This window comes from Tachypleus tridentatus, chromosome 5, assembly GCF_004210375.1.
Source record: "Tachypleus tridentatus isolate NWPU-2018 chromosome 5, ASM421037v1, whole genome shotgun sequence".
Taxonomy (NCBI): Eukaryota; Metazoa; Arthropoda; class Merostomata; order Xiphosura; family Limulidae; genus Tachypleus; species Tachypleus tridentatus.
The window spans coordinates 42,533,829-42,559,814 of NC_134829.1; the positions used below are offsets into that span (position 1 = coordinate 42,533,829).

The 25,986-nt window shown below is 35.5% G+C and overlaps 1 protein-coding gene across 1 annotated transcript in view; it reads right to left on the bottom strand.

Annotated features, from left to right (window-relative positions):
• LOC143251012 (beta-alanine transporter-like) overlaps positions 1 to 25,986 on the bottom strand; it is a 123,217-nt gene that overhangs the window by 44,943 nt on the left and 52,288 nt on the right. Inside the window, exon 2 of the mRNA XM_076502288.1 lies at positions 1,752 to 1,855. Coding sequence (XP_076358403.1) covers positions 1,752 to 1,855 — 104 coding nt within the window. The remainder of the gene's footprint in view (positions 1 to 1,751; positions 1,856 to 25,986) is intronic.

Sequence of the window (25,986 nt, forward strand, 5' to 3'; positions counted from 1 at the left end):
GTCATAAATTTTAAACTTAAATCGTTTCTGAAATAAGGTATTTTCTGTTATATCACCAATATTTTAAATTAAAAAAAAACAAACCTCTTTATCCAACAGAGACTCGAGAAATATTTTTTCCAGTTTTGATGTCTGTACATTTCATTTGGTACTTTCAGTACACAGACTAACAACAATATTAGGTTATACGTATTTCTGAGCAACATGATAGAAAAGCTATTGTTGGAACGTATTGTTACCAAAGCTCACTAGCTTTTCTGCATATTAGAAGCTGTTAAAAAAGAAACAACTTTTCTATGTGGGTTTTCACTAAATTTCCTCTTAAGGAGAGACACGCTCACACACACGTGTGTGTTTGTCTTTCTGTGATTTATGTGGTTTTTAGCTAGCTTGTCTCATTAAGAAGCGCACACGCATGTGCGAACGCACATAGATAAATAATTATACCCAGGTGCACAATCCTTAGAGTCCACATAGCACGGGTACAAATGTTCAGGTTTCTTTTCTCTTAGAACACATGCGTGTCTGTCTGTGATATAGACACCGTTACACCACTACACTACAAACAGGTTTCTATACACCGTAACACTTGTGTACAAACTAAAGACAGACACGAATATCGTTGTACCACTGTACTCATCTACACAGTGTAACCACACTGAAATATCACATACAACACATTCTAATATATACTGGGAATAAACACATTCCACACAAGAAACTACAACCAAACTAAGACATCACATACAAGAAACTACAAACAAACTAAGACGTCAAACACAAGAAACTACAACCAAACTAAGACATTCCACACAAGAAACTACAAAAAAACTAAGACATCACACACAAACAACTACAAACAAACTAAGACGTCAAACACAAGAAACTACAATCAAACTAAGACGTCAAACACAAGAAACTACAAACAAACTAAGACGTCAAACACAAGAAACTACAACCAAACTAAGACATTCCACACAAGAAACTACAAAATCTAAGACATCACACACAAACAACTACAAACAAACTAAGACGTCAAACACAAGAAACTACAATCAAACTAAGACGTCAAACACAAGAAACTACAATCAAACTAAGACGTCAAACACAAGAAACTACAAACAAACTAAGACGTCAAACACAAGAAACTGCAAACAAAGACGTCAAGCACTAAAAACTACAAACAAACTAAGACGTCAAACACAAGAAACTACAAACAAGCTAAGACGTCACACACAAGAAACTACAACCAAACTAAGACGTCAAACACAAGAAACTACAATCAAACTAAGACGTCAAACACAAGAAACTACAATCAAACTAAGACGTCAAACACAAGAAACTACAAACAAACTAAGACGTCAAACACAAGAAACTACAAACAAAGACGTCAAGCACTAAAAACTACAAACAAACTAAGACGTCAAACACAAGAAACTACAAACAAGCTAAGACGTCACACACAAGAAACTACATATGTATTGCAAACAGACACTGATACCATCACATTATAACATAATACAAATTTATATCGTCCGAGTTGTAAAACTAGCAACATGTATGTCCCAAAAATTTCAAGATACTTTCACTCTATTCTATTTACATGTATTCTTCAGGAATTCTTAGACAGTAGTGTATCTTCCTGTGTCTTTCAGGAATACATGGACAATAGTTTACTTACCTATGTTTTTCAGGCATAGACAATCGTGTACTTACCTATGTTTTCCAGGCATAGACAATCGTGTACTTACCTGTGTGCGACAAAGAGACAAAGACATTGTCCAAATAAACAGCCCATTAGAAACAAGGTCATTGTAAGAGGTACCAACCAGCTTCTGTCACATACTAGGTCCCACTGGAATAAATCATTAATACATTCTTAAAACGGTTTACAGATTTGTATGCAAATTCACAACATTTAATATTATAATAAAGTAACACGTTCAAAGAATTCGACCAAGACTGATTTTCAAGGTCAAATAAAAACAAAAATGAATTACAATTTTTACATAGGTAAAGTTGCTAACAAGACAACAGACACGCGGGGCTTTAATATATGCGTTTCTTCCACTGAAGGTGGCTTGTGTGTAAATGATCCTCTTCTGGCATAATAAATATGATATGATATAAGGCGCGTAAGTTTAACAAATCAATGTTTTAAAATTACCTAAACAAGAAGTGGTAATCAAACCACGTTAGTTATAGCCCTAACATACAAACTGTTCGTAACCTATAAATAATAAACGTTTTTATTATTTTCAATAAACCGCTGCATACAAACCGCATAGAGCAAATACTTTATTCTCTTTAGGGAATTATAACGCTAAAATCCGATGTTTGATTCCTCCCTGTGGACAGAGCGCAGACACTCCATTGCATTGTTTTGCGCTAAAAACAACAGTAACAAGTATATTCTCTTTAAATGATCCCCACCCGTAAATTTTGTTTGTTTGTTTGTTTTTGAATTTCGTGCAAAGCTACTCGAGGGCTATCTGCGCTAGCCGTCCCTACTTTAGCAGTGTAAGACTAGAGGGAAGGCAGCTAGTCATCACCACCCACTGCCAACTGTTGGGCTACTCTTTTACCAACGAATAGTAGAATTGACTCTCACATTATAACGCCTTCACGGCTGAAAGGACGAGCATGTTTGGTGCAACGGGGATTCGAACCTGCGACTTTCAGATTACGAGTCGAACGCCTTAACCCACCTGACCATGCCGGGCCCAACAGCCGTGGCGCTTGAAATTCTTTTAGCTAGCAATAGAGTCAATTAATCTATTATACTTTTCTTCATTTTTATTGGTTTTAGTTTGTCGTCAGCAACACCAGGTGTGGGGCATGCGTACAACCGTTCGATATCATTGCCCATCAGGATCGCTATTAGCCTACCCTCAAACTGGATTCCTTTAGGCAGGGATAAAGTAAACTAAGCTATGAGACCTTAGGCGGGGTCAAATACATCAGTCAAAACAGTTTGACCTTCTGAGTCCAAAACTATAAATAGATCCCTAATCGGTCAAGACATGACGGAGGTATGAGCTGAAAGTTTGTACATGGAAAAAACAAACAAACAAACATATAGCCATTCATTAGAACCACTATGCTGTAGTAAAAAAAAAAGTAGTGTGATCTTAAATAAAGCCTCCCGCTAGTATAGCAATGTCTTCGGATTTGTAACGTTCAAATCAGGGGTTCGATTCCCCTCCGTGGGCTCAGCAGGTAGCCCGATGTGGCTTTGTTATGAAAAAACACAAACACACTTTAAATAAAAAAAATTGTTTGAATATTTGATAAGTGAGATATGCGGAAGTAATTTCTAAGGAAAAAAAATATTTTTACAGCAGCTTTGCACTGAAGTAAAAGTTTTATGACTTTTACTTCAAAATTTATTTTTATCGAATCATGATGCAGTAAATGAAGCAAACTGTAGCAAGACAATATTGTGTTCTTGATTTTCAAACACGCGTGAGCACGTGCTACTAAAATTGTGTAAAACATCCATTTTTTTTTCTCTAACGGACCCAGTCAATGATTAGGGAAGTGAAGTGACTTCTACTAACTTGGTTGTCAAGTGAACTGAACTTCTTGGGATCAAAGAGACTATACGAGTGGATGAGACGTAACAGTATGTAATGACGTAAATCCAACTAATATGGAATTTATGTGTCAATATGTACATAGATGTTTATTTATACATTATAAGCTATACTTAAAAAAACTTTTTCTGAATAAAAAAAATGTTTTAAGTAATACTAGTGGAAGGTTATTTGATTTAATTCCGCGCAAAGCTGCCCCAGGGCTATCTGCGTTAGCCATTTATAATTTAGAAGTGTTAGACTAAGGAGAAGACAGCTAGTCATCATCACTCACCGCCAACTCGTGGGCTGCATTTTTAATAACGAATAGTAGGATTGACCGACAAATTAAAATCCTTCAATGGCCGAGAAGGTTTGGTGTGACGGGGACTTGAAACCTGGGACCTTTCGGTTACGAGTCGAGCGGCCTAATCGCCTGGCCATGTCGAAGCCTTGTAAGAAGAAAAGAAGACCAGAAACAATTTTGAACTTCCTTTATTTTCAGCAACTGTGTCTGATGTAGGCCCAAACAGTGCCTTAGTTAAATAGAATAATAACTTCGATAGTGTGACCGAGCATAATTTTCGTATTTTGTTTGTTCTTTTAACATGTAGTCATGACTGTAAACTTCCTCTGAGGAATTTGTTTGTTTGTTTTTGAATTTCGCGCAAAACTACATGAGAGCTAATTGCACTAGCCGTCCTTAATTTAGCAGTGTATGACTAGAGGGAAGACAGCTAATCATTACCAGCCACCGCTAACTTTTGGGCTACTCTTTTACCAACGAATAGTGGGATTGACCGTCACATTATAACGTCCCCCCCATGGCTGAAAGGGCGTGTATGTTTGGGGCGAGGGGTTTAGAACTCGCGACCCTCAGATTATTAGTTGGATGCCTTAAGTACCTGGCCATTCCTCTGAGGTGAGCTGTCTAGTTGTGTGTTTGTTTTGTTTCAGATATTTTTCAAGATACTCATTAGCTATTTGTGCGTACCATTTCAAATTCTGAACATATAAACTAGAAGAAAACTAGCTAATTGAACAGTACCCATACCCCCAAAGTGCGGAGGTCGTTTGTTTTTTGTTCATTTTGTTTCTGCGATATTGACACGCGTGTGGTCAGAGAGAATTTATTAAATAAACATTAAACAAATAAATAAATACAATTAATTCATTAATTAAATCTATTAAATAAACATTATCCTTAAATATTGCTTCAGAGAGAATTTATTAAATAAACATTAAACAAATAAATAAGTACAATTATTTAATTAATTAAATCTATTAAATAAACATTATCCTTAAATATTGTTACTATTTGATTTTCACCTCCGCTACCAGAGATGACACAATTGTGTTTTCACTCCTTTTTATGCGTGAATGGATTTTGAAAAAAATTGGTATGCATTTGGACTACGAACAAAATTAGAAGGGATTAAATTTTTCAACGTCCAAGATTAAGGTTACAGCAAGGTCGCGAAAATCTAAAAACAACAACTGTATATGTTAACAAGGAGACCGATTTTTCACACTATTTTTGCTCTATAACTCAGTCACATGTGTACGAAATTTGATGAAACTTGGTGGACATATGTAGAATATTATACCACATTGTTTTACCAAAAATGGTTCTTGCCCATTGAGAACGACGGACATACACTCATTTTATTATTTCTTTAGGACCGAAGGTTTGCATTCTACTGGGTGTCCCTCTAGTTGGTTTCCTTTTTTATTGTCACAGTTAAGTCAACCAAACATTAGAGAAATATCACACATGAAATTTCATGTTGCTTACAAAAAAAGCCCGTTTCTTCCTTATTGTCAAACAAGTTGCATTATTACTTTATTAATGTCAATTTTTTCTTTTCCAGTGTGTTTTTTTATGGCAAAGCCACATTAGACTATCTATCTGCTGAGTCTATCAAGGGGAATCGAACCTCTGAATTTAGCGTTGTAAAGCCGTGCACGTACTGCTGTACTCCTTTTCTAGAGCTCAAAGATTTTTTTAATTTGTGACAAACTTTAAAAATTTTCTATTGAATGTTTTTTTTTGCATTACTATGTACCGTGTCTTTACAGCAATAATTTACGAAAGCTACAAAATCACAGCTGTAGATGCGTTATAAGAGTAACAAGATAGGCAACTAATACTATTGTCTTGTTGCGCTCCATCTGATCAAAAGTGTTAAAACGGTTATGTCTGATATAGTCATTTGTCTCTTGTATCGCATTCCAAATTCGAAATTTATAACAAAATTAACAAACAATCATCCGTTATTTTCCATGATTTTTTTTCTATATAAAAACCATAAATACCTAAGTTACATAACTAGGATATTAATCACATTTGATTAACAAATAAATCTTCGTGGTGACTTATTAATTAGTAATTCCAATCAACAAACATTTATCAACTCATTCTAGTTTAACAACTGTAACATTTATTACGTATTTCAATCAGATATCCAGAGAAGTGATAACATAATTAATTTTGCTGTAGTAGAGTTTTCTGAGACTGGACAGGGAATTATTGACTTCGAGTTTTAGAATGTTAAAGCTTCTTTGTCATCCATTTTGGATATCTATCTCTCACTGCAGTTTATGTACGCGTGGACCAATCGCCTAGGTTAGTTTTAATCAACTCGGCATGGCCAAGCGTGTTAAAGCGTTCACTTGAAATCCAAGGATTGCGGGTTCGAATCCGGTCGCACCAAACATGCTTGTCCTTTCAGCCGTGGGGGCGTTATAATGTTACGGTCAATCCTACTATTCGTTGGTAAAAGAGTAGCCCAAGAGTTGGCGGTGGGTAGTGATGACTAACTGCCTTCCTTCGAGTGTTACACTGCTAAATTAGGGACGGCTAGCGCAGATAGCCCTCGAGTAGCTTTGCGCGAAATTAAAAAACAACAAAAAACAAACAATCGTGTCTAATTTTGAACAAATGTTTAGAAGGATGGCGGTCAGCCAGCTGAACAGGGCTTTGTCCAACTCCTTGAACAAAAATAAGATTGATAGATACTTTTAAAAATCATCCACTGATAAAAGTGTGGATTATTTTTAGCTTATTTAAACCTGGATCTAACAATCCTCAGCCCGATAAGAAATACCAGGTTATTAGCACATAAGATAATATCAGACTTTTAAGCTTTTGTACAATATTCCTAAAAGTGTTTGCCACACTACTATTGCACTACAAAATTTTAGACAATTGTGCATACATTTTTTATTGGTTAAGACTCCAGTAATGCAAGTAGCGAATAGAATTGCATGACATAAGAATGTTGTTTGTTTGTTTTTGGAATTTCGCACAAAGCTACTCGAGGGCTATCTGTGCTAGCCGTCCCTAATTTAGCAGTGTAAGACTAGAGGGAAGGCAGCTATTCATCACCACCCACCGCCAACTCTTGGGCTACTATTTTACCAACGAATAGTGGGATTGACCGTCACATTATAACGCCGCCACGGCTGAAAGGGCGAGCATGTCTGGCGCGACCGGGATGCGAACCCGCGACCCTCAGATTATGAGTCGCACGACTTAACACGCTTGGCCATGCCGGGCCACGTCAAATAAAAATATTGAGAATTTATTAACCTTTATAATCCTTTACCGGTAAACAGTGCGATGCAAAAAGTCCTAATTTACATTGTTTGTTTGAATTTCGCGCGAAGCTACACGAGGGCTATTTACGCTAGCCGTCCATAATTTAACAGTGTAAGACCGTAGTGAAGGCAGCTAGTCATGTTAGTGCGACGGTGATTCGAACCCGCGACCCTCAGATTACGAGTTGAGTGCCTTAACCACCTGGCCATGCCGGGCCTAACTTACATTGATTAGTTAAAAAAAATTCCCACTTCATTAATATCTTAAAACAACTAAATCAACTCAGATATAGTAATCTTTGAAGTGATTGTGAACGGGAAAGCATATTTTTTTTGAACACTTCTTGATTCATGATATAAGAGGTACAAAAACATTTTATCGGTGATATTTTGCTGGTGATTACAGATAATTTTTAATTAGGTTTAAGAAACCTACCGCTAGGTAGTGCTTTTATTTCAGGTGCTTAAAGTAAATAAGGCACATGTCTACTAATCCTATTTAACTCGCGATCTATGCGACTGCATGTTTTAATGTGCTTGTTTTAATTAAACTAAGCCAAAATTACTTGAATAAATCGTAAGCCATTAGTTCGACCAATAAATTGTGAAATAAACGTATTGTACTCTCTGGAAGAGAGGAGAAGTGAAAGCTTCAATGTTATTAATTTTAACTAATTTAACTATGAGTTTATTTAAGGATAATTAAGGAACATCTTTCGGACGGTTAAAACTAGATTTGTGAACTTTAAAAAGGAAACATGAAGGATAAAAGATATCCAGTTTTCCAGTTTTCATAAACTGAAAATTCATCTTATATTACAAACGTAATACAATTCGTACAATTTCCAAAACTAAAATCAACAAATTATTACCGAAGTCAGGACCACATTTTACTGTCTTCTGGGCGAATAAGGTTAAGAGACGAACTGCTTAATCTTAATTAACCTTAACTAAGAAATATTTAATTAGTTTAAGTAAAATTCAGTTAAATATTTAGTTTCCAGAAATCCACCTTTTTATCTCTTTCTCCTCTAGGTTTAGTTGGTTTCAAGGAACTGAGAAACACAAACAAACAAAAGAAATAAATACGTCGTCTACTCTTAATACAAAACTTTAGACAAAAAATTATGTTAATTTATTAAAATAATATATTAATTTGTATTGTTACAATTACCAGAACGAATATTTTCCTTATGCTTGTTTTTTAACTTAGTGGACTTTTTTGTATTAGTAAATGATTCTTTCGCTCTTTTATTTGTTCAACTTTGCCTACACAGTACATCAGCTCCACCAAAAGTGAAACTCACTTTATTAGAACGGTGTTTGAGATTATTTGCTGCCGTTAGGCTTAGTTTCCCTTTCGTTCTTCCTTCTCAGACTAATGGTTATGATTAGGCACGATTCTTAATAAAGCAACTCCACTACAACAAGTTTCTGCGAAGGCCACAGCGAAGTCAAGTTTAGACGACATTTCTTGCGAGACTTTTCTCAGACTTTCTATGTATGTGGACATTGGTTTAGAAAACCACATATAAGCAGACTAAGTGCACAGAGATACGTAGTTGAGTGACGTCAAAGACACGTCAGAGTAGAGGATAACATAACATGGGTTTCATTGTTCCCGGTTTAGAAATGTTGCTTTGTGACAAGACGTGCGTTTTTGACCTTTTATCAACATCTAGACATACATTCTTCATGTCCTGATCATATAGTGAAGGAATTTAATCTTATATAATTGGTATCAGTACATTCTCCTTATTATAAAATTTCTAGCTCAAAGTATTTGAATGCACTTGTTATTTTCACCAGTATGTCTAGTGACCACTATGTTATGTTTCTTTCTAAGGACAAATATTTTGTGAATCTTCTCACACAGTTGATTAGGATACGTGCTCTTCGCAAGCAGACTCTTGTGTCTCCTTGACAACCAGTCGGCCCGGCATGGCCACGTGGGTTAAGGCGTGCGACTCGTAATCCGAGGTTCGCGGGTTCGCATCCCCGTCGCACCAAACATGCTCGCCCTTTCAGCCGTGGGGCCGTTATAATGTGACGGTCAATCCCACTATTCGTTGTAAAAAGAGTAACCCAAGAGTTGGTGGTGGATGGTGATGACTAGCTGCCTTCCCTCTAGCCTTACAAACCAAAATTAGGGACGGCTAGCGCAGATAGCCCTCCAGTAGGTTTGCACGAAATTCAAAAACAAACAACAGATAAGCAATCGGCAGTCTTCTACAATAGTAATAATACAATAGTCTTCTACAATAGTTTCGTGTTTGCGGTAGAACTGCTTATGGAGTTTAACACCCTCACATGCTCAGGTTATCTATATTGCTCACTGCATCTAATTGCTATGCCACTGTATGAATATCTTTCCATGGGAAGGACAGACGCCCTACCTACAGTCATAAGTATCATCCTTTGCCGTATTGTGCTGTCGAATGACTACGAATTTGCCATGAACCGAATATAAAAGTGTTAAAGATGCCTTCCTAGGATTCAAGACTCCCTTCTGCGGTAACACAGCACTGCGTTAGAACGTGCAAATCTTTCTAATAAAGTATAATTCTCCTTCCGTATCTTATTATTCATTGATCTTTAATTGATCTGTTTCTTAGTCATAACGGTTTAAGAACATCATTCGAACAAATTTTTGTCCAGACAGACCGTCTTTGAGAGGAACGAAAACAAGATGTGAATGTTTGCTATTTTGTCATTGTGATCGAAACGTCATGCGACCCACGGGCCAGACGACAAGGTCGCGCACCACAATGTTTAGGCTTAACCATCATTAATTTGGAGCTGTTAACCAGAGGGATGGTACTGAATCAGCAGCGAAAGCCGCATACGCGGTTACTCTCAACCACTAGTGTATAAACCTCAGATTAAGGTCACAGAGATTAAGGTTACACCCGCCATGTTTTTTCCCTTCATTTGTTTCGGGAGAGATATAATTGAGTAAATCGTTAAGTACGAAGCGAAGTCGAACAATGGAGGTAAAACCCAAGGAAAAGAACAGATATATGACGGAACGATTATGAAAAGATTATTTACAAAATAATCGATGAAAAGGTAATCTCAGTATTGGGAAAAAAACCCACAAAACTAGAGTAAAGCTTTTTATTATTAACTATTAGAACGGAGTGGCGCCTGACAACTTACTTGTCCTGCTCAATAAACGATCTCACGTCTTCTCGGAGACGGTGAGCTTGCTTCCATTTTGTCTGTAAAAAAAATTACAACAACAAAAATTATGTTGTTCTGAAAAAAAAAGTGTAAGAGAAAACCCTCTAAGCAGAATAAAAGAAATGTTAAAAATCTCAGGAAGACAGCGATCCAATGATCAAGTCTGGCAGTAGATAAATTGTCACGAAACGATCGATGCCACGTTTTCTGACGTCACTAAGGGTGATGAATGGTAGAGAAAGGGTGTTGTGTGCCAGATTATTACATTACCTGAGTTGCCCCAAGAGGAGGAATCTGGTCTATCGAACATACATCATATTATAAGGGACATTACATCAAAAGTAGAGGTTGTAAAAGGAAAGCTGACAAATACTGGAATGAAATCGAAAACAAAGGATAGCTATGAGATTTGATAAATACATATTTGTGGTTAAAGAAATCAACCGAAAGTTTTTAAATAAATAAATATGAAACCGTCTTTAAGTTACTAATTTTTCATGACGTGTTACTTACATCACAAGTTTTTTTGTTGTTTTTTTCCGGCGAGAAAGAAACCAATATTTAAGATACGTTAATGGCGAACACTGTGTCGAAGATGTGTTAGCTACAAGTAACGACCAGTACTTATTACTTGTTTGTTTCTGAATTTCGCGTAAGGCTACACGATGGCTATCTGCGCTCGCCGTCTCTAATTTAGAAGTGTAAGACTAGAGGGAGGGCATCTTGTCATCACCACCCACCGCGAACTCTTGGGCTACTCTTTTACCAACGAATTGTAGGATTGATCGTTACATTATAACGCCTCCACGGATGAAAGGGCGAGCATGTTTGGCGCGACGGGAATTCGAACCCGTGACACTCAGAATACGATTCGAGTGCCTTAACCACCTGGCCATGCCGGGCCCAGTACTTATTAATTACTGTTCATAGCAAAATGAAGATATTTCTTTGCTAATTTATAGCGAACTACGAGACGGTAGTCGAAATACGTGTCAGCATTAAATAACAAAACGGTATTTCTCCGATAACCGCAATTATAATAACCAATGCATGTGAGATAATTCATAGTGAACAAAAGAAACGATGCTTGTCAGATAACTGTAAATAAAATACCTGCTATTTCTAAAACGTGTTTGTAGCGACCAATGAAATGATATTCGTAAGATATGTTTATGGCTATGAACGAAGCGGTAATTGTAAAATGTATCAACTGTGAACAACGAATGATATTTTAAAGATATGTTTTCAGTAAAATGACAAATAGAACCAATATTTACATAAATAGAAATAACCTGGAGGTAACGAATTAGGTCTGTAATTAATATTAACATTGAATAGTAAAGACAGAATCTTAAAGACGTTCCAGCACAATGAGCTTTTTAATATTTTAACAACGTGTAATGGTTTGTTTTGTTCGTTTTGAATTTTGCGCAAAGCTACTCGAGGGCTATCTGCGCTAGCCGTCCCTAATTTAGCAGTGTAAGACTAGAGGGAAGGCAGCTAGTCATCACCACCCACCGCCAACTCTTGGGCTACTCCTTTACCAACGAATAGTGGGATTGACCGTCACGTTATAACGCCCCCACACTTGAAAGGGAGAGCATATTTGGTGCGACCGGGGTTCGAACCCGTGACCCTCGGATTACGAATCGAACGCTTTAACACGGTTGGCCATGCCGGGCCCACGTGTAATGGAAAACACCCGTGAGGTTAGCCAATATGCTATCCACATGTTTCTCTGATTTGCTAGTTAGGATCTATGCTGTCCACCATTTTTCTCTTCAGTTAGTGAATGCGGCTTGTATTTTATACGTTTATTTATCTCTAGTTCGTCATTTTAGTTATTATACTGTCCATCATTTCTCTCCAATTCGTGAATTGAGCTAGTATGTTGTCAACTATTTCTCTGTCTAGTTTGTTAGTTTGGCCACTGTGCTTTGCACCATTTATCTCAAATTCGCAAATTCAGCCATTATAGTGTTCACCATTATTTTTTCAAGTTATAAGTTCAGTCATTATAACGTCTACTATTATTCATTCCAGTTTGTGAGTTTAGACAATGCTATAAACCATTTATTTAGAGTTTGCGAGTACCTTCAGTCAGTTTTTCACTGTTTCTCTTTCTTTTTTTTGTGAATTCAGTTTGTATGCTGTCCACCATTTATCTACAGTTCGCGAGTTCAATCACTATGCTGTCCAACATTTGTCTACAGTTCGCGAGTTCAACCACTATGTTGTCCACCATTTATCTACAGTTCGCGAGTTCAATCACTATGCTGTCCACCATTTATCTACTGTTCGCGAGTTCAGCAATTATATTGTTCGCCATTAATCTCTCCACATTGTGAGTACAGCTAGAGTATTATCCACCACTCCTTTCCAGTTCGTGACTTCAGACAGTATGTTTCAGTCTCTTCGCTCCATTTCTCCAGTATGATATTCACCATTTATTTCCAGATCGTGCTTTCAGCCGGTATGTTATTAACCATTCTTTTCCTGTTCGTAATATCGGCCAATATGATGTCCACTATTTCTGTCCAGTCTATATGCTATCTATCATTTCTTTTCACTCTATAAGTTTATCCAACAACTCATATCTTTATTTCATGAGTTCAGCCAGTATTAGCTGATTTCGTGAAATCTGTATGACATTCTGACATCCATCAGATCTACTTCTTCGTGGGTGGTTCAGTTATTCCTGCGAGCTCATGTAGATTTAGTATTTCTAGCTGTCAGATGTATCCCGTTTGTGATTCGAGTTTGTGATGATAGACGTGTCCTGTCAGTTGTTGTTGTTGTTTGATAGTTAAGTACAAGCTGCAAAATGGCTTGTCTGTGCTCTGCCCACCGCAGGTATGAAAACATGGTTTATAGTGTTAGAAGTTCGTAGATTTACCGCTGTGCTGCTGATTTCAGCTTTACATTTATAGAATATATTTCTTTAAGAGCGACATACTGCAACCTTTACTGTAAGTAATAAGCAATCATTGTGTGCTTGTTTGTTTTTAATTTCGCGCAAAGCTACACGAGGGTTATTTGCACCAGCCATCCCTAATTTAGCAGTGTAAGACTAGACGGAAGGCAGCTAGTCATCACCACCCACTGCCTACTCCTGGGCTACTCTTTTTTCAACCGATAGCGGGATTGACCGTAACTTTATAACGCCTCCACGGCTGAAAGGACGAGGATGTTTGGTGTGATGGGATTCGAACCCGCGACCTTCGAATTATGAGTCGAGTGCCTTAACCACCTGGCCATGCCGGGCCATTTAAGCAATCGTGGCCAGGTAGTTAAGGCGCTAGACTCTTAATCTGAGGGTCGCGGGTTCGAATCCCCGTCACACTAACCATGTTCACCCTTTCAGCCGTGGAGACTTTATAAAGTGACGATCAATCACATTCTTCTTTGGTAAAAGAGTAGCCCAAGAGTTGGCAGTTGATGACTGGCGACCTTATCTCTAGTGTTACACTGCTAAATTAGGGACGGCTAGTGCAAATAACCCTCGTGTAGCTTTGCGCGGAATTAAAACAAACAAACAAATAACCAATCAGTATAATTGTTTAATTTTATAAAATGTTTTGTATATTCACTTACTGTTGCAGTTGTATTATAAGTAACACGTGTATATTTATTCAGAAATGTAAAACGAAATAACTGGTTTCGTTCAATGAAATTGTAAAGAGACGTATCAAGTAGCTTGAGCAGAATGAACACAAAAAAAGCAAAATTATTTGGTTTCAGCATAATGAAACCACAAAAAATAATAGAATGAAATCACTAAGAAATAGAACCTTTCGGTTTCGGCATAGTGAAACTACAAAGAGCCGTATCTTCCAATAGAGCAGCGGTAAATCTACCGACTTACAACCCTAATATTCGGGGCTCGATTCCCCACATTGAATGTAGCAGATATCCCAATATGGCTTTGCTCTAATACAAACAAATAAAGATACATTGGTTTCGGAATAATGAAACCACAAAAAGCGTTTTGTGTAAAAAAGGACGTTTAGGGTTAAGAGAATTTTGTTTTTCAAAGAAATGTTTGAAATGAACAAACTCTTTACTTCGTCTAACAAACTTTGTTGTTTTTTATTCCTTCTTCTCAAAATATACGTGAAAAGGTTTCTCGTGTAGTGTAATATTCTTCTTTACTTGTGACGATTTCTTGTGGTTTCATTTTTCTGATGGCACATATTTCCGAGAATTGCGGTCTCGTGATGGAATTTGGAAATGAAAGAATCAATTACTATTTCTCGATACAAGTCATCTTAACAGATTCGGACTTACACTTTGGGAACTTCATAACAGGATGTTAGGGGCAATATCATTGGAGCCGAAATGTTAAGACTAAACTTTAGTACCAATGGGTCCTATTTTCTCTTTCACCAGAGTGAGGAGTGAATAATATATAACAGTTTAAAAATTGAGTGATGTGTGAAGAAAGTCTAGGAAGAAAAGATGGCTTTATCTGATATCCCTTAAGATGCCATATTGATCCATAAACTAAAGTAACGTTAGTCGTTGAATATACAAGTTTTTTAGTCTTCCCATCATGCCATTAGTTCAAGACCATGAATACAAACAGAATTTGAATTTTCGTTTTTAATAGTACTATATAACAACGCCGCACATAACTTATTAGGAAGTGGTTGGTTGTGGCCCAGTTTTACCATGCCTAGACTGGGGATAGGAAGTGGTTGGTTGTGGCCCAGTTTCACCATGCCTAGACTGGGGATAGGAAGTGGTTGGTTGTGGCCCAGTTTTACCATGCCTAGACTGGGGATAGGAAGTGGTTGGTTGTGGCCCAGTTTTACCATGCCTAGACTGGGGATAGGAAGTGGTTGGTTGTGGCCCAGTTTTACCATGCCTAGACTGGGGATAGGAAGTGGTTGGTTGTGGCCCAGTTTTACCATGCCTGAGGATTAGAGGATTTTGACTTGCTGTTTTCATCCTTCTACCGCTAAAAGTGCTCTGTGCACAGAGAGTGTTGGAAAACTATAAGACAAACATTACTCAGACAAACACGAGTTGACTAACTACCTGTCCTCTAACTTATGATTTCAAAATTAGGGATGGTTATACGCAGGTTGTACTTGCACAAACATTCTGAAACAAATAAGAAACACAGTTATTGGGAAGAGCTTCCATTATTTCAAGATGTACTTACGTACTTGAAATATAAATAACCCATTAAAACTTCCTATAGTCTTAAGTTAGGATTAGTTATGAAACAATTATGATTATTATCTTGCTCAATCGTAAAAAATGGAGAAAAAGAAACTTAGTTTTAGTAGGATTATGTCCAAAAGTACCGAAAAAACAAAGACACTCAAATGTTGATTCTTTGCAATCCAGTTATTAGAAATTGACAGCCCACTAACGAATTCGCATTCTACACGGTAATATAATTGTCACTTATATTATTTCAATATCTAACAAATTTGAAAATAACTATCCATTAATTAGATAGAATCTATAGAATAACAGAAATGCTGTTTGTTTTAAAATTTGCGCAAAGCTACACGAGGACAATCTGTGCTAACTGTCCCTAATTTATCAGTGTAAGACTAGAAGGAAGGCAGCTAGTCAGCACCACCCACCGCCAAATTTTGGGCTACTCTTTTACCAACATATATTGGGATTGAGTGCACTTTATAACGCCCCCACAAAAACATCGTATATCCGATCGGTAAAAATGATTGAAACGAAATCAGATTTAAAACACACACAAAAAAAAAAATTCTTTATAGTGAATAAAATGTGACTCTTAAAAATAATACATAAGTTCAATACCAGTGAGATAGAAATTGAACTAAAGGCTCAAGAAAACTGAACAAACTTGAAATAAGTCTTTAGTAATAATGGGCAAAATTAGGGCATAGGACCTGTTTCAGGGCAAAGCCACATAATGAGCTATATGAACATTGCTGGGAAGTAAACCTCTGATCTCAGCATTGTAAATCTTTAAACCTACTACTGACCCACCAGAGGATAAAATAGGACGGACAATGACACACATGTAAACTGACCACCATCATAACAACGTAACTTTATAGGAAACTTGCTACTTAACTCTTTCTCTAAGAGCCTGTGGTAACTAGACAAAGATGTATGTCCGTCAGTTTACATACCCCGTGAACTTAACCCAAGTACCTGATAGAGATAATTTTTGATTGGCACCATCGATAAAGTCTACAACTTTAATGCCACTTTTCACGATTTGAACATATTATTTACTTTCCAAGACTGTAATAACCAACTGATAGAAATTTAGCATAAAATCTACACTGTACTAACTAATTCATTAAAAGATAGTGTTATTACATAAATTTAAATCAAAATATCTTGTATGGCTAACTGATAAAGGGATATTTTTTATGATCGACATTTATGAACAAAAACTAAATTCTAGTAATTGGGTGATCAGGAGATAGTTTTTATAGTAGAAGTTTACTATTACAACTACACAGTAGTAACGGTTAACATTAAGTGTTATTTAGCTGCTTATTTAGTAAAACTGCATTGAGTGCTGTAACATATCTGCTTGTTTAGTACTATATTGGCTAATGTGATTTATCTGTTTATTTAGTACAACTACATTGACTATTGTGATTTATCTGTTTATTTAGTACAACTACATTGACTATTGTGATTTATCTGTTTATTTAGTACAACTACATTGACTATTGTGATTTATCTGTTTATTTAGTACAACTACATTGACTATTGTGATTTATCTGTTTATTTAGTACAACTACATTGACTATTGTGATTTATCTGTTTATTTAGTACAACTACATTGACTACTGTGATTTATCTGTTTATTTAGTACAACTACATTGACTACTGTGATTTATCTGTTTATTTAGTACAACTACATTGACTACTGTGATTTATCTGTTTATTTAGTACAACTACATTGACTATTGTGATTTATCTGTTTATTTAGTACAACTACATTGACTATTGTGATTTATCTGTTTATTTAGTACAACTACATTGACTATTGTGATGTTTATTTTTATTTAGTACAACTACATTGACTATTGTGATTTATCTGTTTATTTAGTACAACTACATTGACTATTGTGATTTATCTGTTTATTTAGTACAACTACATTGACTATTGTGATTTATCTGTTTATTTAGTACAACTACATTGACTATTGTGATTTATCTGTTTATTTAGTACAACTACATTGACTATTGTGATTTATCTGTTTATTTAGTACAACTACATTGACTATTGTGATTTATCTGTTTATTTAGTACAACTACATTGACTCTTGTGATTTATCTGTTTATTTAGTACAACTACATTGACTCTTGTGATTTATCTGTTTATTTAGTACAACTACATTGACTCTTGTGATTTATCTGTTTATTTAGTACAACTACATTGACTCTTGTGATTTATTGTGATTTATCTGTTTATTTAGTACAACTACATTGACTCTTGTGATTTATCTGTTTATTTAGTACAACTACATTGACTATTGTGATTTATCTGTTTATTTAGTACAACTACATTGACTATTGTGATTTATCTGTTTATTTAGTACAACTACATTGACTATTTATTTGTTTATTTAGTACAACTACATTGACTATGTGATTTATCTGTTTATTTAGTACAACTACATTGACTATTGTGATTTATCTGTTTATTTAGTACAACTACATTGACTATTGTGATTTATCTGTTTATTTAGTACAACTACATTGACTATTGTGATTTATCTGTTTATTTAGTACAACTACATTGACTATTGTGATTTATCTGTTTATTTAGTACAACTACATTGACTATTGTGATTTATCTGTTTATTTAGTACAACTACATTGACTGTTGTGATTTATCTGTTTATTTAGTACAACTACATTGACTATTGTGATTTATCTGTTTATTTAGTACAACTACATTGACTATTGTGATTTATCTGTTTATTTAGTACAACTACATTGACTATTGTGATTTATCTGTTTATTTAGTACAACTACATTGACTATTGTGATTTATCTGTTTATTTAGTACAACTACATTGACTATTGTGATTTATCTGTTTATTTAGTACAACTACATTGACTATTGTGATTTATCTGTTTATTTAGTACAACTACATTGACTATTGTGATTTATCTGTTTATTTAGTACAACTACATTGACTATTGTGATTTATCTGTTTATTTAGTACAACTACATTGACTATTGTGATTTATCTGTTTATTTAGTACAACTACATTGACTATTGTGATTTATCTGTTTATTTAGTACAACTACATTGACTGCTTTATGGTACATCTTTTTTATGGTTACAACAATTCAAACATATATGAATTGTGCTTTACTATTTACATGTATGTTTCATTGTGTATAGCTACAACTACATTTTAACAATTCACTTTTTTTTTTACCTTTAAATACCGTCGATACGATATATAATTATTTGTACATGTATATGATTGGTTTCTATATGCTTGAGCTCGGGTATCATTTAATTCAAAAAGTGTTCGAGTATTTCTCCTTTTCCCTGTACTTACACAATAGGTTTTACAGGTTTTTGTACATTGTTCAGCTCTCAGTTGTCTGCATGTGAATATTAAAACAGATAGAAACCAAAATTAAAAAAAAAGTCTACAAAGTGAATCCTGTTAATGCCAATGATAAAACTCATCCATCTTACCCAATTAAAATTCTGGGGGCGACGTTTATCAGTTCGAGTTGGAGAAGAAAAAAAATGGATATCAATGAATAAAGAGCCAGAGAAAAATTGGAAGAGGCTAATTAATATGATAATTAAAAAGAACACTCTCGTCAAATGCACGAAAGAATTTCCAGTCGCAGAAAATTATTTAACGTGAGCATAATTTACACGTTAAGTAGGGTTAGCGTAATAAGTGGTTACAGTTTATGTCTGAAAATAGGCCGAGAAAACCCAACAGTTCTATATTAGGTTTTTAAATTCAGGCTCTATTTTCCTTTCAAATGTTGTAGTTTCAGTCTGTGTTGGAGAAAGCTCACAGTTTTGAGTTTCTAATCGTGAATTTCGGGAAAAAAATATTTTTTTCGACTACTTGACAAATAGGTTTTCACAATCTCCAAACTCCAGTGAAGCTTCTTACATCGTAGATTTCAGTTCTTGTGGACCAAATTAACTTTCGTGACTTTCTTTCTACGTAGAATAAGACGTCTATTAAGTAGTGGTTCACCAATTCTGGTTCGGACAAGCCGGATACTGTGAACGAAGTTTTCCTTCTACAGTCTACTGCCTATTTCTTCCCCGATAATTCTCCAACTCTTCTAAGTTCATTTTCTTAATTTTCTTATAAAATTTATAACATTGACTAAAGCTTTTATACTGTATGTAGCTACGAATATAGTACTAGATCTTTCTCGCTTTAATTTTACGTTAAGTAGTGATACATGCTGCTGTATAACCTCAGAGAGTAATATAGTGCTTTTAAATGATTCGAACTTATCTCAACTAATGGGATTTTGCTATTACGAAATAAGGACTGCTATTACTATTAGCAATGATCTCTGTCACGCATCTAATCTTATCCAGTGGTGCAGGAACGCGAAGTCTTATTTTAGGCTGGAATTCATTGATATGATATAGAAGTCACTTACTCATGTTACATTAAGATGGTTCTGGAGCTCCTTTACATGGTTACTGTTCATGTCGCCAATTCCAATGAAAAAAATCGTTTCATATTCCAGCCGCTCGAGGTATGAAACGCTTGAATGGTTGGTATGACTGGACGCTTGTTTGAGTGGATCTATATTATGTTGGCCTCGTTTGCAGATGAAGACCCCTCTTGTTTGTATTGCTATTGTTGCTCAGGGTACATGGATGGCTTTTGCCACTGACCTGTTTGCTCGTAGATTCTCACCTGTTACAAGACGCTACACTTTGATTACCATAACGAGGGTACGATTTATTGAAGGTCTATTTCTGAATGGTCGTGAGTTTCTAGTTGATCCATATCCCCCTCTTTTGTCCGTAAAATGTAGTACTGGTAAATACCTTCCCACTGCGCTTTTTATCTCGACTGTTTTTTATATGACTATTTGTATATTAACAATAATTTTAATACAATTTATGTAGTTCCCTATTTAATATAACTTATGTAGCTCCTATTTAATATATCTTATGTAGCCCCCTATTTAATATATCTTATGTAGCCTCCTATTTAATATATCTTATGTAGCCCCTATTTAATATATCTTATGTAGCCTCCTATTTAATATAACATACGTCGCCCCTATTTAATATAACTTATGTAGCCCCTATTTGACATAACTTATGTAGTCCCCTATTTAATATAACTTATGTAGCCCCTATTTAATATAACTTATGTAGCCCCCTATTTAATATAACTTATGTAGTTCCCTATTTAATATAACTTATGTAGCCCCTTATGTGCTGAGTAGAATAAGATAAACAGTCGGTGAATAAAACATTTTTTTTATCCTTTTTAATAGAAATGTAAATTTTTTTCATCCATAACATTAACTTTTGAGGTTATCTCCATTGAACAGTCGTGGTTGTTTATTTCAGAAACAAAATATTTCAGTAAGTAATTTCACCAACTGATTGCTAATACTGACAAAAAATGAAGGGAAAGCAAACAAACCAAAACATCCAGTTGGAAAATTATTAATACAAACTAACGAGAAAAGACAAAAAAATCTCTTCGAATCATACCTACCGTCATGGAGACGATAATGTAAAAACGATTCGTTTGTAACAACACCTTGTAGTTATATATCTTTAACAGCTCTAAAACAACACATTGTAGTTATATATCTTTAACAGCTCTAAAACAAAACCTTGTAGTTATATATCTTTAACAGCTCTAAAACAAAACCTTGTAGTTATATATCTTTAACATCTCTAAAACAAAACCTTGTAGTTATATATCTTTAACAGCTCTAAAACAAAACCTTGTAGTTATATATCGTTAACAGCTCTAAAACAAAGCCTTGTAGATATATATCTTTAACAGCTCTAAAACAAACCCTTGTAGTTATATCCTTAACAGCTCTAAAAGAAAACCTTGTAGTTATGTATCTTTAACAGCTCTAAAACAAAACCTTGTAGTTATATATCTTTAACAGCTCTAAAACAAAACCTTGTAGATATAGATCTTTAACAGATCTAAAACAAAACCTTGTAGTTATATATCTTTAACAGCTCTAAAACAAAACTTTGTAGATATAGATCTTTAACAGATCTAAAACAAAACCTTGTAGTTATATATCTTTAATAGCTCTAAAACAAAACCTTGTAGTTATAGATCTTTAACAGCTCTAAAAATAGCAAGAACAATTTTAAGCTTCTTTAAGTAAGTTCTGGTCTTGAAAAAACAATTTCTCATAATTTGGAATTAAAGTGTTTGATAGCAGCTTCGTTACTCAAGATATATGGGTTAAAAGTAAAACGTGGAACTATGTTCTATGTCGAAGTTAATAGAATCTATTTCTTTCACGTGCTCTAACATTTTAAAATTCAGATTTTGTATAGAAAAACGAAACATAAACAGCATAGATGTGAAGTAGGTTCATGAATACTGTTACAGAAGTTCTTAACTTCGTGACGTATTACTGGAATTTTTTTTTATAATAAATCACCCCTGACACATTTTTTATCTCTCTCTAATTTAAGTGAATTATTATTAAAATTGTACGATTTATTTTTACACATTATAAAGCCACTCTGAGATAAATATCCGCACTTTTATATGATGGATAAATTCATGATCAATAGAAGGAAAAGTGTTAACGTAAAAATATTTTTACAGTATTTTTAAGATTTTCTGACATACTGTTAACCAAGTCTAGAATTTACGTACTTGTTCTAATATGCATTTCATAACCGTATTTTAACTGTTAGAAACGTTTTTAATTTCAACCACTTATTATTAAAATTGTATTACACACTACATGGACATAAAAACCTATGACGTCAAGCATCACTTTACATTTGAGAAAACCTGACGTGTTTTGTTTCTTTATATTAGGACAAAGCCACATCTGCTATGTTTTCCGTTTTGATTTTGTTTGTTTTGTTTTTTTGGAATTTCGCACAAAGCTACCCCAGGGCTATCTGTGCTAGCCGTCCCTAATTTAGCAGTGTAAGACTAGAGGGAAGGAAGGCAGCTAGTCATCACCACCCACCGCCAACTCTTGGGCTACTCTTTTACCAACGAATAGGGGGATTGACCGTAACATTATACACCCCCACGGCTGGGAGGGCGAGCATGTTTAGCGCGACGCGGGCGCGAACCCGCGACCCTCGGATTACGAGTCGCACGCCTTACGCGCTAGGCCATGCCGGGCCTTTCCGTTTTGAATCACACTCTGGACTTTAGTATTATAAGTCCAGAAACTTACCGCTATTTTACTGGGAAACAGCTTATGCATCATATTAGAAGTTGTTATAACTATAATTTTGGTAGTTTTTTTCAACACAACATAAATAAACACTGGGACACATAAACACAACATTACACAGTCTTGGTCAAAATGTTTGAATGTCTTGTAACAAATAAGGTAATTATTATTCAGGTGGAAGAAAAGTACAACCAGCCCTGTCAAACTGGAAAATATGTGTTATATTAAACATACACATGTGCAATTTGTATAATGAAACAGGTCCTTTAGACGTCGTGAACGATCTATTAGAACAACAAATCAGACACCTGCAGAAAGTTATTTGTTATTTTATTATTTTGAATTTCGCGCAAAGCCACTCGAGGGCTATCTGCACTAGCCGTCCATAATTTAGCAGTGGAAGACTAGAGGGAAGGCAGCTAGTCATCACCATCCACCGCCAACTGTTGGGCTACTCTTTTACCAACGAATAATGCGATTGATCGTAACGTTATAACGCCCCCACTGCTGAAATGGCGAGCATGTTTGGTGCGAACCCGCGACCCTCAGATTACGAGTCGAACGCCTAACACACTTGGCCATGCCGGGCCCCTGCAAACTTTCACTTATTACAACGAAATACAAAAAATATCATAATATTCACTACTTGGTTAGTCGTCTTCGTAACCTCTGTAAGGTGAAGTGTTATGGTGTCGATAAGGTTATTGATGTAATCCACCGCGATTTCATCCATATTTTCCTTACATGAAGCTGCAACTCAACTACAGTGGTTAAAAACCTTCCGGCTCATTTCTGCTCAATAGTTCTCAATGGTATTGTAACCTAAAACCTTGCTTGTCATGACAATTTTGTAACGTCGTTTTGGTCAGGAGTATCTTGACCATACTCGCACTGTTGGTAATGATATTGTTCGACTAGAATACAAAGTTATTGCTTGCATATGACAGAAATATCGTCTACATGTAAAGTCTGTAGCAGGTGCCATTGAACTTTCCTGGAGGTTATGAAGAACAGTAGTGTTTTTGGCGTCTACCAGTAGACTTTCCTGGAACAACGTTTCCTGTATGCCAATGACATTTCAACACACTTGGAGTACTCTTCTCTTCTGGATGTCTTTGTTTCATGTCGTTTCTGGAAAACCGAACAAGTTGACTCCCTATAACTTCTGAGACGTGACTCTACACATACGACAGAGAAACTGTTTGAACAAAGCATTGATCTGTTTCAAGAAACATTATTATACCAAAACCACATCCTATTAAAACAAACAGGTTTGTATGTGTACCTTAACGAACGAATGCTGAAAAACAACTTATACAGACTGGAATAACAACTCGTACATGTTTGTCCAATGACACATTACCTTCAACGTTACTACTCAGGCAGTTACTCAATAACTACACCATACATGTAGACATTAACATCAATGTAGAACAGTAAGCAAACATTTTGATCAAGACTGTACTTCTGTATAAGAAAATTATAAAAACTTTAAAATGATTGTATCTCCATGTAAGCAAACACTAAATCTCTGGTAAAATTAAATAGCTCAATAAGTGTGGCCACTGCAGAACCAAAAACATAAATGCAGATTTTATTGTTATTACAGTTCATAAGTATTATTGTAAGGTACGCTCGACTCGCAACCTGAGGGTCGCAGGTTAGAATCCTTGTCGCACCAAACATGCTCACCCTTTCAGCCGTGGGGGCGTTATAACGTAACGATCAATACCACTATTCGTTGATAAAAGAGTAGACCAAGAATTACCACTGGTATGGTGATAACTAGCTGTCTTACCCTCTAGTTTTACACCATTAAATTAGGGACGGTTGGCGCAGATAGCCCTCGTGTAGCTTTGCGCAAAATTTCGACAAACAAACAAACTTCCAGATTATTTAGCTGCAGCTGAGTTGAGTAACGAGAAACTTCGCACTATTTGTTTTGAGGAAAGTTTAGTTAACTGCGGTAATATTTAATCGTTCGATAAAAAGCGACATCTTTTGGTCAGTCAAATAGAGTTCTACAGGGTGTCCGAAAAGTTTTGAGCCATACGTACTTCAACGAATTTTTACACAATGTGTTCCACATGCTGTTCTTGTGATAAGAAAGAAATGTGGACTAGTGGTGAGGTTAACTCCACCTTCTTATACTCTAACAGAACCATTACATTATCAGTCACATATCTGGAATTAAGAAATCACCCATGGTTCCAGAATTGGATCATTACAGCTTTGTTGGTGAACGTTATGTGATGTCATATTATGTAGAGTTCTAAATCGAAACCTAATAATTTATGTAAACAGAAAAATTTATCAAGATATTATAAGTTTAAGCGTCAAACAACTCAATGGACTCTTCACGCTTTGTCCACAATGGAAGCCACTGGATATTCGAAATTATAAGTGCATGCTTGTCAATAGCGCTGTTTTTGTTTACAACTGTGTAAGTTAAAACATTACTGAATGAAATACTTACACACAACAAATCAAAATCTTACTAAAAACGTTTGTTTTCATCTTGTGACAATCATCTGTACCTGTGTTTTATTATAAGTGTCTACTTCTAAATTGAAATAGCTATATCGTTCGAAATATTATTTTATCGTGTTCTCCCATAGGTTTAGGTTCGAGTTTATTTTGGAATTTTACCAGCCCTACTCTATCTAACGATCGTGGATTTTGACAACAACCCTGCAGCGTATTTTACGTCGCAAAAAAAAATCCGTTGCCAGACTGCCATGTCACAAGCACATTACTCTTTCCTTTCGCTTTCCATAATACATCTTGTGTGACAAGATGACTATTTCTCAACGACTCGTTTTAGTAGTTGTTATGGCAACATGATTAGTATACGTCCGTATGGAATAACATAAATACTGTTTGACTATCCGGCTGCATGTGATACGAGGTGATTGAACGGATATATTGTAAAAGCAGCTTGTGGCTCAATGACTTGTGTCAGTTTTTCCGATGGAAATCCGTTTTTATTGTGTTGCTTACCGTAGTTTTCTTGCGTCCGTGGATGAGTTTTTGCACCGATCTTTGTATTCATGGATTTTTGTATTCACCCATTAATAGACGTCGAACGTTGCTTACAAAGGCTTGAGTACTGCTTTTGCAAGTATCTTTCTGAATTATCCTGAAATTCATTGTCAATCTATGTTCCTTTACTTTCCAGTGTCATTAAGTACAAGGGATATCCTGTGTCGGAAATTCTATATCCTAGATCTG